The 14,622-nt window shown below is 34.4% G+C and overlaps 1 protein-coding gene across 1 annotated transcript in view; it reads right to left on the bottom strand.

Moving 5' to 3' along the window:
- LOC149087058 (uncharacterized) overlaps nt 1-14,408 on the bottom strand; it is a 292,357-nt gene extending 277,949 nt beyond the window's left edge. The window contains exon 1 of the mRNA XM_089231284.1: nt 14,112-14,408. Within this exon, the coding sequence (XP_089087410.1) occupies nt 14,112-14,357 (246 nt within the window). The 5' untranslated portion in view covers nt 14,358-14,408. The remainder of the gene's footprint in view (nt 1-14,111) is intronic.
- Between the last annotated feature and the right edge of the window lie 214 nt (nt 14,409-14,622).

Below are 14,622 nucleotides of genomic sequence, written 5' to 3' on the forward strand. Positions count from 1 at the left end.
AAAAGGTTTTGATTACTTCGTTCAAGTGAATTAAATGATTTTTTAACTTTTATTATTCATATATTTTGTATAAATTCGAAATAATTTTTTCACGTGTAAATTTTGCATGTAAAGAAATCGGATTATACGATTATTCGAATTTAAATGACGCTATTTATAACAATGATGAAAAAATATTTTGAATAGATTTTTTTTCAAACAATAAATCTCTCAATTTAACACTGATTAATTAAACGGAATGAATTCTTTATAATTAAGAATTAAAATATGCTTTTAAAAACTCATCATTCAAATAAATCAGTTTGATTAGCATAAGGATAGATACATAATTCCAGTTCCTTACCAGAAAAACCTACCATTAATCATGATTTCTGGTTCATATAGTTCATTATGGTTCATTCATATATGGTTCGTGTGATGTAATAAATTGCATTTCGATGTTATTTTGAAGTCGTGAAGAATAGTGTCCTTGCCCTCTGATTTTAATTGAAATAGTTCGCTTAATGATTTTATTACTGGAACTTGATTATGAGCGTCATTCTTAAGTTACTTACATTTGTATTAAAATTAATTTTTTCAAACAAAAAAAAGTATATTAATATTATATATTGAGTTTAATGGTTCGTATTTAAATATTCTTTTAAATTATTAGGAAAAACATGTTTAATATTTGTAAGTTAAAAAGATTTGAATTATTTTATTGAAGTGAATTAAATGATCATTTAATGTTTATTATTCATATATTTTATACAAATTCGAAAAAAATTATTTTACTTGTAAATTTTATGTCTGCAAAGAAATCGGATTATAGGACTTCAAATACGAATGATTTTTCTCCGATTCACCAAGTACGGAAATTATAACATAAACTACTGCAATGAAAGATGGACTATGTCAATGATAAAAAAAGTATTCTGAATGTTGTTTCCAGAATAAATTTGATGTAGTAATTAGTTAAAAATCAAATTATGTACGTTTAAACACAAAAGTGAATTCAATATTGAAATATGATCAAATACAGATCATAATTATTATGATAGTACTCGTATCTCTCCTTGACATTGATGTGGTTAATTAAAAAATAATGATTTGTCGTAAAAATTGGTATCAAAACAGTTTGAGCATGCCTATGTCTGAAAACACTCGCAGTAGTTATGGATCTAGTTATGGATCGCATAATGTAATAAATACCTTTTCTATGTCAATCTACCTTATTCCATGTTGAATTTTATGCGTGGACTAACATAAAGAGTAAAAAGACATCAAACATGAGCTTTCGATGCCAGAAATCAGGAATATCGAGCGCATTTGGAAGTCCTAAAAAGTCGTGTCGTTACCTTCTGATATTAATTGAGACAATAATTGAATTACTGTAGTAATAATTACTTAACAATTATTATAATTAATAATTAATTAATATATATTAATCACTTTAATAATTGAATTAATCGTATAGTAGTGTAATTTGTAAGCTACTTAAATTTATATTTAAATTAATTTTGCCAGTAAATGAAAGTATTAAATCATTGGATGCAATGATCCGTATTAAAGTATTCTTTTGAATTATTGCGAAATATGTTTGATATTTCTTGGATAAAATATTTTAATTACTTCATTCCAGTGATCATTAATTTCTAATGTTTATTACCCTCAGGGTTTGAAATTGAAGCCAGAAAACCTCAGGGTTATACTACTCCCGTATATATTTTATCTGAAATTGAAACACAGTTCTTTCCCGTATAAATTTTATATCTATAAAAAATTCTGATTTTTATATGATTATTCAAATTTGATGACATTTAGGAAAAAAAAAACTTCAGGCAGTAAATTAATTTAGTACATATTATAGCTCAACGGAATTTCTTCTAATCCGCTGATTCTTTTAATTACAAATCGAAATATGCGTTCTGGTAAGTATATACTGGGTTCACTATTGAAATTATAATCAAAATTTCATCAGATTATAGGGATAGACACATAATTTCGTTTCCGCGCCAGAAAAGACTAGCAATCATGATTTATGGTTGGTTTATATAATGTAATAAATCGTATTATTTTGAAGTCGTGAAGAATCGTGTTTTTGCTCTTTGATATTAATTGAAGCAGTTCGCTTAATTATTTTATTACTGGAGCTTGATAACGAGCGTCATTCATATACGCTACTTACATTTGCATTTAAATTAGTTTTTTAAACAAAAGAAAAGGTATATTGATATTGTATTGAGTTCAACGATTCGTATATTTAAATGTTCTCTTAAATTATTTGGGAATATGTTTGATATTTTTAACCCTTTTTTTCTTTTCTTGACTGACGTTACAATTGCGCAACACTTTGTTAAAAAAAAAATTTCCAACTCATTTTTATTCAAATTTTCGAACGATTTTTGGAAATTGAAAGGTTCGATGAGTGCGCCATATTTTTTTTTAAATTTGTTTACAAAGAAATTCAATTTTTTATTCATATAAATATTAATTTAGAGTTTTCAAAAATGAAAGTTTTGGAAATTTTATCCTGATTTTTTTGATCTGGAAATTTTTTTCTTCCCATGATCATGAACAAATTAATTTTTTAAAAATAAGAAAAAATAATTTTTTCTCAAATTTTTTTTGTCACATGATATATGAGGTTTCCCAATATCATAAACACTAATTATTTTAATTAACTTTTATTACTTGTAAATTTACTTTAACTACAAAAAAAAACGTGCTAAATTAATATCCTAATTAATTCTTGAAACTTCTCATGTTTCTTAATGTTATTTAAGTAACCAGTTACCACGTGTAAAAAATTGTGCAATTTCTTCATGAATTTGAGGAGCGGTCAAAAATGGGTTAAGATAAAAAATTTTTAATTACTTCGCTCAAGGGAATTAAATGACTTTTTAACGATAAATCAATTATATACGAATCGGAAAAATAACTTTTTGTTGCAAAAAAATACAATTAATTAAAAAATAATTTATTTGTGCCTAAATTTATTTGTCACTAAATAGTCTGACCATATTTCCTTGAGAAAAATACGGGAAAATCGGTTCGCAAATACGAGAAAATACGAGACATCGCCAATTATTGGCAAATCACGGAGAAATTGCGAATTATGTCACAAGGATTTCAAAACACGCCAAATATCTGTTTGGGACCAACTCCACCCCTTCCCCCCCAAGTTTGAAAAGATTTTAATAAGAAACAGTTCGCTTGTGATGATTCGAGAATATCGAACACTTTGCTTCTCAAAAATAGATTCAAATTTATTTTTTCATGCCGTTTAGTTGAATGAAGTCAGTTTTTTTTGAGCATATTGAAACAACATATCTGTTGTTTTTTTATTGCATTTTCAGACGCTGGAAAATCTCTGGAACATAATCTCAGTCTTAAAAAATTACGAGGGCTATTGGCACCTAAAGGTTCTCTTTCCCTACGACCTACAGTGTTTCTCTCAGTGTGCGTCGTGGCTACTAAAAGCGTCACCATCCTTTGTCGGGGGCGTTGCGGCGAGCTGGAGATATTCATTTTCGCACCTATTTATGCTTTGAGGTGTTTTTTTTATAAGTTTAAATATCCACTGAACTATTATGGGGAGCCTCAGATGAACCATGGCAAAGGAGCCATTGGTAACAAAAGTTTGAGAACCACTGTCATATGATGTTTAGAAAAAGGTAAAAGTTTTATAAAGAACTAATAGAGGCCTCCACGTGCCAGCTTCCTATGAATAAATGGAATACTTTACCTCCGGGGCTCATGAATTCTGACGCAATTGGCACGTTTAAAAAGAAATACGATAAGAATATTGGAATGAATTGAGAAGCCATCAATATATACTAAGATAAGACAAACATAATTTTTTATGAGCACTGTGTTTTATCATATAATCATTAGTTTTATTTTAGTGTGTATTCGTTTTCTCGTGATAATTGCTCTTACTTTGGGTTTCTGTATTTTTCTTATATTTTGGTATCCATATTTTTTATGGAAATCTCTATACGCCAACTATTTGGGCATTTTGCCTGTTGTGGTCTGTGTGTTTGAATTTTACATATGTATATCGCATTTACCGTCTTCATTTCAAAATACTGAAAGCATGACAGCACCGCTAGAACGCGAAACGCATAAATCTGACAACATTAAGTTGGTTCCAACATTCACTCAGAACACAAGTTTCGGCTTGTGCTGAGTCGTTAAAAACTCCCAGAGAAAGCTATGCGAGGTGCATGTCCAGCATGGTAGTGAGCACCTTTTGTGTATTGTATATTGTAGTAGGAATAGCGAAATAATTTGTATGCTCCGATACATTTGGGAGTACAATAAACTCTCGACTATATCCTGCCTAGTTTAAAAATAATAATACATTAATGAATTACAGTATTGCCTGTTCACATTTGTGTAATCATTTTACAGTGAAAAGTACGAGTTTAAATAACCCCTACGTTCTACAATTATGCTTTGTTCATTTCGAAAGTGTATGCATTTGTACTGTACAACAGTGTTTTCTAACCCTTTTTGATGTAATGGACAACCTCCAGTGAAGGTCAATTTCTACGCTGCCACCCCATGAAATTCAAATTGTGTTGTTTTTTCATAATTTGCATACCACATAAAATTGGAGTAATAAATTACAATTTTAAAACACTTAATGGGTCCTTCATTCAATAATAGTAAATGAAAATGATCCCACACGAGGGTGAAAATCACTGTTGTCTTGAAATAAGTGCAATATTTTTATTCTAGGACTTCCTTTTTCTGTAGTAAATTTTGAAAACAGAACTGTTCACACAGAAGTACATAACAAACATTTATTATGTACTTAACGTGTGTAGTTCGAGGTCAGAAAATATGAAATAAGAGTGGATTAATAATAAAAACATTTTTGTATAAAAAAAATGTTTTTGATGGTATGGGTGTGGGTAGGAAGGGAGTATGTAGAAATGTCCTCTCCACCACCTGTTAATACAAGATTCAATATTGGTTATATTTTTGGAGATGATGATTACCTAAAGAAAATTCATGTCTGCCCCCACGGGCATACGAAGCCCAGTCTCTTGTGGGTCCGGACGAGTGCTTAGTAGAGCACTCTTCCGGCAAATGAAAATGTGAATATTTCTCCACAAGAGAAATGTTCTGTTTCCATAGCTTAGTTGGTAAACGAGAGACCGGGGTTCGGGTCCTCGAGGGGCAGAGATGAATTTTCTTCCTGTAATCATCATCTCCAAAAATATAACCAGTCTTTCGAAGAATCTTGTAGGAAGTGAGTGTTTATAGAACTCCGGCCCACACACTTCCATTATTAGGCCGGATAGCCCGGAGGCGTAATTATAGTTTCTACTTTCTTATTAACACAGGAAGCATTAGCACGCCGGTGATGGTTACTGCGAGCAAAAGTTAGCAAGACATCACGAGAGTCAAAGTTTTGGGTGAAACTGAATTTCAAAAGTTCACTAACGGAAAATAAAAGCATTTTTTTAATTGAATAAGTAAATGATAGCTCGGCCCAGCTTTACTGGGCATTCGCTTCGCGAGCCGTTATTATTGTCTTCTCGATGCACGTAAACCGCATTTGATTAAATCAGAAACAGAAACATTATATATATATATATATATATAGTGAATCAGTAAATGACAACAAAGATGGGAGGATGGGAAAAAATTTGGATGGGTTTCAGACCGAATTGAACATACAACCTTCGCGGTACGTGAGTCTCGTACTATAACCATTATTCCAATGGTGGATGTCTTATTCGAACGCAATTAAATGTGTCCAATCACGATGCGATAAATTTCTACAATAGCTAGAAATGCAGGGATTGTTTATAAGCAGCCCGCCAGGAGTCTACTGTAATTTCAGATAACAAGCATACTCGAACAGATTCAATAACAAAACATAAATATTCAGAACACACATTCCCACATGTATTGATTCGTTAGAAATTCGACGTAAGAATGCTTACCGAGGTGCATTGTACGCTCAAGTAGTACTAGTAGTGATCAATGCTTCGGTTTGATTTCTTGCTCGCGAGTTGGTCGGTCGACAAAATGATTAAATCATCCGAATAAAAAATTCACATTGCTTATAACGGGAACAATAAAGCTCAAATTATTTAGCGTTATTATGATTACGCAATGCAAAATCCTCTTCAATAGACTGAATTTTCTGTTCAGGCACAATCCTATATAGCATGAAAAATACTACATCAGTTATGTATGCATTATGTGTTTTAATGGTTTTTCAGAAGACCTCTCTTATTCCGAAGAAATTATTTAAAGCATTGCTGAACCATCTCTCAGATACTTCACGTTTATTTATATATTCCTGCTTGATGTAAAGTCAGTGCGTTGCTCTCATACCATAAAAAAAAGAAATAAGAATCCAGGATATACGCATATTTTTATAGGATACAGGCATTGATTCTGGAATCGTATCATTCCAGTGAAATATGCCCGCAGCTAAAAGTTCATCTCCGGTATTTTTTTACGATTTGATTCCCCATCGGGTAAAGAAGTTATTCCTTTTTTTTTGCGTTTCTCTACTTCAATTATTTTGCGTCTGACTTTTTCCCACTAAAAGTTCAAAACCTGAGAAGAGAGTTATGTAACGGAAACATTTTCTTCAGATTTTTTTTGTAGAAATAGTCTGCGGGATTTTTGAAAAAAAAAAGCTCTGCAGTCATATATTGGGAATATTTCCCGGTCGCGTGAGTTTTTGAGAAGCTCTTTTGTGCATCCTTCAGCTTGGAAGCTTTATCCTCGGTCATCGGATCGTTTGATTCCTCGCAAGGTTTACGACTTGACGAAACGATTTTTTATAAGATTTTTCTGAAAAAAATATATGATTCAATTCAAACTGTTTCAGAACTTAGGATCGCCGTCAAACTTATGTGTCTCTTTTTTGCACATTATAGGTGGAGAGAAGAGTTCTTTTTGCCAGAAATGATAGATAGCATAGCGCCAGACGAGCTGCGGTAATCGTGTTTACAGCCTAATTTAAGTAATCGCGATCGTTTTGGAAACGATAAAGTGTGTTCTAGTAGTGCGCAAAATTTTGTTTGTTGTTTGCAGTTTTTAGGTGTAATACGGGACGTGTGAAATGTCTGTTTAAAATTCTAAAATTCGTCACATCATTTGGTTCCACTGAAAATCCAAACTTAGTGCTTCCAGGGCTGCAACTGACATAAATTCCGTCTTAGGAGAGTCCACTATAAGTGCCAAAACCGCAGGAAACTGTTTCTACTATGGACATTCCCCTCAACAATCCAGCTGGAAATTGTCCCGTGCGAGGGCAAAAAAAGTTCACCAGACGTCATCACTAGATCACTCATCCACTCAGTAACACACTCACTCGGTTAGTCATAAAATCACTCATCTACTCAGTAACACACTCACTCGGTTAGTCATAAAATCACTCATCTACTCAGTAACACACTCACTCGGTTAGTCATAAAATCACTCATCCACTCAGTGACACACTCACTCGGTTAGTCATAAAATCACCCATCTACTCAGTAACACATTCACTCGGTTAGTCATAAAATCGCTCATCTACTCAGTAACGCACTCACTCGGTCACTCATGCAGTCGCTCACTTTGAGGTGCGAATGCGAGAGCTGATCTCTCCGTGAAAAGTTTCGCCACAGAGAGCAACAGATCCACAACGGCACAAATATTCAATCATTACACACTTCAATCACAGTTTTAAATATAGATATGGCATCACTAAAAATTCACACACAACACTATACACGCATTCACACTTCTGGCACAACTCAATTAGTAGCAAATTTCCCATGGCGTCAGGCCTGAGTTGTGCTCGGTTTGAAAGAAATAAACTCACTCATCGCCCATACGGCCACTCACTCACTTATATCGTCACTCATACAGTTATTCACTTACTTGGTCACTCACTGAGTCACTCATACGATCAGGGAAGGCGAAATGTCAGGACCGAAATTTCGGGGGACGAAACGTACTGGGGCGAAATGTCGGAGGCAAAATTTTCGGATACCTCCAAATGTTTTTCCTGAAATTTTGAATCTAAAGCATATAAAGGAGAAAGACGAAAATGTATTACTATTTTCACGGGATAATTCGATACCTAAATAGGAATCTCGGATCAGAAACTCTCTTATCCAATTATAATAATTCTATGATGTTTGGTCAGAACATAACACCTCCAAAATCACAGTTTTGAGATACAAGCATTTTCATTGTCATTTAAAAAATCAAAAATAAATCATACACACAAATACCAATGAAGACATCATACATCAACATATTGTTTAGCCGTACACTCGTATTTGTGCATTTACCTTACTTCTAATTAGTTATAATTAACAAGACTTACTTTTATATCAAAAAAACCTTCTTTTTGGAGATATCATGTTCTGACCATTATTGGAAGCTGGATTGATGAGGGGAATGTCCATAGTAGAAACAGTTTCCTGCGGTTTTGGCACTTATAGTGGACTATCCTAAGACGGAATTTATGTCAGTTGCAGCCTTGGTCAGAATGGTCCAATGACCAAAGAATTATTTACCCACGTGTCCCATCTGGCCCGAAACCTCTCAAGTACCAAGTCCCGAGTCGAACAAATACCTCCATATATGAAAACAAAAAAACAAAACTCATCCGTGACAACCATAATTTTTGCTCTTTCATTTAAAGCAAAAATGTAGCCGTAATAAGTCCAATTCACTTCCTGTTTTTAAACGAATCTTTCGAAAACAACAACTTATAAACGTAGACGCCTATTAAAATATCGTAAGAGATGTGTCATGTCCACGTGTATGAATTCATAACTGGGACAACAATTTAAATTTTCGACAGATATATATAAACACTTATTTTTCAAATAATTTCTAGACTAAACATTTTCCGGAAGCAATGAAGGGATCTTCATTGGCTCTTGAGACTGTCAAATGTAAATTTCCACGAACAAAAAAAACTCTGAAAAATAAGTAGATGTGCAATTGATTCCTAAGCATAGGAAAAATAGTGCATTTCGAGAAAAAAGAAATTGCAATTTCCGGGAGAATTAAAACTCGAAGGATTTCTCCTGGGAGTGAAAAATTCCTGAATGTTCTCTTGTCAAAAAATCCATCCGACCGGAATTTCACGGCTAATTATTCTCACGCCAGAAGCATTTCAATTCCAAAGGACGTGAAGGAGAGGAAAATACGGGACAGCTCTAATTTGATTGGTGTAACGGGAAAATTTCTCTTCACGCTCAAGTTCAATTAAAATTAAACATGGTTTATATTGAAACAAATTCTAACGAGAAAACAGGCGATTCACTTCATTAATTCGATTCATCGGTGACACTTCGCGAGACGGAAATCAAACGGTACACTATTTATTCTTACTATATACCATGTCAGTTCCACTAACTGATGTACTTGATTAACACGAAGACAATAGATGGATAATTCCGAGTCGCAATGTCGGAAGAATTTTTGTTTCTATAGAACTTAATGCCATTATGGAGAAATATTCATTGAATTGAGTTTCACGAATTGTGCAATATTTGTCGCATGCGGTGTTTTCATATAGAGAAAAAGGAATATAGAATATAGCCTCAGCAATTCAATCCTTCGCCGGCCAACGGCTGAGCTTTACTATATCATTTCAAAACTGTAGACGAATCACATTATCATATAAATTATCACATAATAGTATATAAAACACTGATTTTGTTCTCACAGATATTTCAATTATTTTAAGATGAGTTTGTCCTGATTCCGAATCTGGGATTGGTTTTGTCAGACTGGCTTTAGTTTTTGAAATAAACTGAAAATTAAATTTCAATAACAACACCATAAGCAACGTACAAATCCCATTGAAACTGTGCGTTATAAATAAATAAATAAATACGGTAAAATCATTGACAAAGATATTTCAGTGATTTTAGGATGATTTTGGGGCACTGATACCGAATCCGCATTGGTTTTGTCAAATTAGCTTTAATTTTTGACATAAAGTGGAAAATTAAATTTCAATGTTAATGCATAAACAACGCGCAAATCACATTTTTTAGAGTAGCCTTATGCATTATCTCAAAACTAGAGCCGATCTGACAAAATCAATGCCAGACTCGGAATCAGCAGCCGCAATATATCCCTAAAATTTTAAAATTTCCTTAAGAACATGAAAAAAAATTTTTTTTGTCCAGCAGTGTAAAATCAACTACAAACAGAGATAGATGTTACACAAGTAGTACGTTTGATGGCCAGAAAAGGGGCCTGGAATTGTAAACACGCCTGTTTGGAAAACTAACCGCAATTTAAGCTTTTCAAGCGGCTTCAAACTAATGTTCTTCTATCTTTTTACAACGGTGGACTGGCGGAAATGGGAGAAAAATATTGCGTCCTGCCAAAAAGTAAATGAATATGGCGAAAATAAGTATTTTTGAAAATACTTATGACAGACTTTGTGACAGACAGCACTCGATCCACGCTTCAATTAAACATCAAGTAGAAATTTCATTCAAGGATTGTAGTTATGTAAATTTCAGGCATGAGTAGGTCAAAGTTGCCGTAAGGGGTGCTTTTTGTTTGATAATGGACTTAGAGTAGTGCTAGTGACTCGAGACAGGTTGAAGACCCCTGCTTTTAGAGGAATTTGTTGTTTCCTCGGCTTTCACACGTTATTTTTATAAAAAAAAAATATTATTTACCTCAAACTTATGTTAAGTAAGAACTTTTCCAGAAAATCGTAAAATTAGAAATTCCTTTATAATGATGTGATTTCTTCAGACTCTAGTTCATTTTAACGGGATTCGACTCTATAAACTATATTTTATTTATTAAATCTAAAATGATAAAGTGGCTACATGTCGGGCGAAATGCTTTGCAGACCGGCAGGAAATTCTCGCGGAGGACTGGCACCGGTCCACGGACCAGCGGTTGAAGAACGCTGCTTTAATCTCCACTCTTCACTTTTGCATGTCCTTGCAGACAACTCAACCATTAGAAATCCATTGCAACGTGATTTCAAAAATTTTTGCGAAAGGCAGTATGGCTCAATATGGAAAGGACCAAACCGGTGTATTTAAAATATCAGATCTGCCCGATCAAATAAACTTCTTGTTTCATCTTTCTATCAATCCCTGTTTCCAAGTTGTACAATTTCAAAGTAAGTGAGTCCTATCTGAAACACCCTGTGCATTCTCAATGAATATCTAATAAGCATCGACTTATTCTCCATTCAAGTGCTGCAAACGGGAACATGAAAGTCTTGTACGATTAACAAACGCCTCCAGACATGAGCATTTCTGAAACATTAACCGTGATGTGGTGATTCCTAGATCGCGAGATTCCTACCAAAAAAATGGTCATAGGGGACACGAAATAGGTTCAATGCCCTCACGGCTGTAATCTTATCATTCCACATGGTACCCACGACACTCGTTTGTATTCTTTGTACTGCCGGTATATACTGTATATATAAATGGACTTTGAGAAAACAATAAAACTTTCCCACCAAACGACTGAATTGCTGTCATTAAAAACTGCAAAAAAATGTTATTTTTTATAACTTTCATAAGTGTAGCTTGGTCACTTTAGCACTTCCAAGACAGAATAGCCAAGGAATGGTCATCAAAAAAATGGCCGTTGGTATATTTTCTCGAAGAAACTCATCAACAAACTTGTAGTTTCGGCCCGAAATCCCCCATCTTGAAATGGTTCTAACTTTTTGCACGTTTTTATCCCTTTTTTTCGTGATGATTGGGAATAAAAAAAAAAAGGCAGAAAGAAGTCAATGTCCTGAAGATAAGTTTACTTTTTTAATTATCTTATATATCTAGCAATTATCAAGACTCTTCTAATGACATTTTCTCGTTCCTTCCGGAACATTTGCGAAAACAATCGCTATTTTCGTCACAACTCATTTAATAAATTTGAATAGCAGATGAATTTGAGTAAATTGTCGGCACGTGTGTGGAGTGTAAATTTATTTATTTATTTATTTATACTGTTTAATCTCATTTGCATAATAATAATTGCATTGCAGAAGTTCAGTGACCGGAATCATCTTATTCCAGTAAAAATACGAAAAGAGTATAGCAGCTGCGTCTTTTAGTTTTTCGTGTGTGATGTTTCGTTGTGTGCATGCAATTTACGGAGTTCCGTTTAATCCACAACAACATATTTAACGTTGAGAACGAGCAACCGCAACTCATTTAGATTTTCATCTCCGCCGGGAACAAATGACACTCGAACGAGTGGAATTTCGTGGAATTCTATTCTTTCCGTATAATTACGTTGTTCTCTCGTCTCGCTATTTAAAAAAAAATGCATGTAATATATGTTTTTCTCGTGGCAACTCTCTGTCGTGTTCGTATTATAATATCTTGTTTCTTCTATTTGTTTAAGGGGGCCGCATACCATTTGAAACATTCAAAAAATAGATTTTTTTATTCATTCTAAATTGCCCTTTACAGCATGGGTTTTCAACTGGTGTTCCGCGGAAAACTTTCTTAGGGTTCCGAATGATCAATCGCCACGGAACCCTTAAACATCCCGGAACCCGTAGAACATTGTCCGTTAGTTTATGACTGTTTTCCCAGTTTTCCCCCCATAATTTTGAATTAAAATATCTCAGCGAATGTTGCACTTAGAAAAGCTGATTTTTTTTTTCTGCCTCAGGAGAGACAAGGTAGCAATTTTCTTATTTGGTTTTTGAAGACAGGGTGCTCGTATAAAAGTATAAACGTTAGATATTTTCTTATAACTATACAACCCCTTGCAACGTGAATGACGTATCTGAGTTCCACACGTTATTTGGATCCTTTCCCTTTTTGGAAGTAAGCCTCTAGATTAAACATTTTGCCAGTAAAATGCAGTAAGGAGGAATCCTGAACATATATTATATGAAAGAAACATCACTGAACTAGAATTACTGCTTTGTCACCTATCAAATATAAAATACAACTGTTGTGATTCTTCGATTGAGGTGACCGGTTTTTGATTAATGCACCGCATAGAAAAAGTCAATATAGAATGATGTTGGTAAATATTTTTTCAGCAATAATATCAGTTGAATTGCCAAGTTTGCTTAAGAAATTTAACAGTTGGTGCTTGTGTGCGGTAATATGTAAACTAGAATGGGTTAACTAATAAGTCTAAAGCCAAAGCCATAATACATCTGACCGAGGTACCCTTGTGGCACATTATAACCTCTTCGTCATTACTCTGCCGATTGTATTTGCAGTTGTGCAGTAACTGCCATGGCGACATAATAAGTTTTATTCCTACGCATTTTACTAATGTGCAACCGCTTCTGGAGGAGTCAAATGCGTCGTGCGCCGCGCGTTTCGTCTTTTCTACACTTTTGTTGTGTTTTCTTTCCCTTCCTTACAGTCTCCCTCTTTCATTGTACAAAAATCGACCTTGTCGGGATTATGAACGGATCCGTTGCAGAAATACGTGGATATGCAGACGACAGGACAAATGATTCACCACGCTAGGAAAACAAACACGCGTAGCGTGATGAAGTTACGCGTTTCTGCCGACGCGAAATGGTTCACGCGGTTCAACCATTTCACCAATATTCGGTCCATGCGGCGCAAAAAAAAAAAAACGGCTCTGAGGAAAAGCCGGCTTTACGACAGAATTTTGGATGAATATACTTGAAATTTTTTTGATGAGGGTTTGTGAAATATTTCTCTATCATCTGGTACAACCACAAGTGACGGAAACAACATTAGAAGGAGGAGAAAATGAGGAAACAAAATGTGTTCCATTCAAGTCATAATAATAGTAATAATAAGGATATTTCCCTGATTGTGAGGAATTTGAACACAAAACTCGTGTGGAATCAGTATAGGTTTTCAGAATTCAAAATTTCCATTTTCAATATAACAAGTGGCTGCGAAAAATCTTCCTCTGCGAAAGTAGACTTGTAACCATTCTCTATATTAAAATCAAGGATTTCGGGAAAGTAACAGTCTCTACTCAAAAATCTTTGGAAATTTTTTACTACAGAAAGCACGAATAGACGAAAATAATCTTTAAAAAAAATCGCTATTGTATGGAAACTAGTTGTAACTGAAAACCTGGAATGTGTATATGAAATAGATCTATTCATTGTGCAAAACAAAACTGAAATGAAAGAAGAGACTTACCTTTGGCGAGTCTTTAGCAAGAGCAGTCGGCTTCATCACGCCTTTCACTCTGAAGCGGAACAATGACAATTCAGGCAAACTTGATGTGGCTGACATGTCTTCTTGCGACTCTTCATGACGTAACGATGATGAAGTAGAAGCCTGACCAATTTCTTTTTTGGGACAAACAGACATCGCCTTTTCTTGCGATGTATCTACGGTATTGCTGAATGATTCGCTCTTCTTATGACAGAACGATGTCCCCATTCTCAGGCGTGGAAGTTTAGACTGGCTGTTCCGATTGTGACGATCAGATTCCGCCAATTTTTCGTAAGTGCCGAATCTGGGTAAGGCACATCTTTTTGCTATTGAAACTCTATCTTTCTTGACCAATACGCAAGACGGGGAACAGGCCAAATCTGTTTGAGTAATCTTATCGGTCGTTCTCACTTGACTTGAGGATGAGATATTATAACCTTTGGTGGTGGTGGTCCCGTATCCACTGGCGTCGTCCAATGCCATATCTTCGGAT

This window comes from Pholcus phalangioides, unplaced genomic scaffold, assembly GCF_987345545.1.
Source record: "Pholcus phalangioides strain wild (caught in Gottingen) unplaced genomic scaffold, Ppha-v1.0 ptg000004l_1, whole genome shotgun sequence".
NCBI lineage: Eukaryota > Metazoa > Arthropoda > Arachnida > Araneae > Pholcidae > Pholcus > Pholcus phalangioides.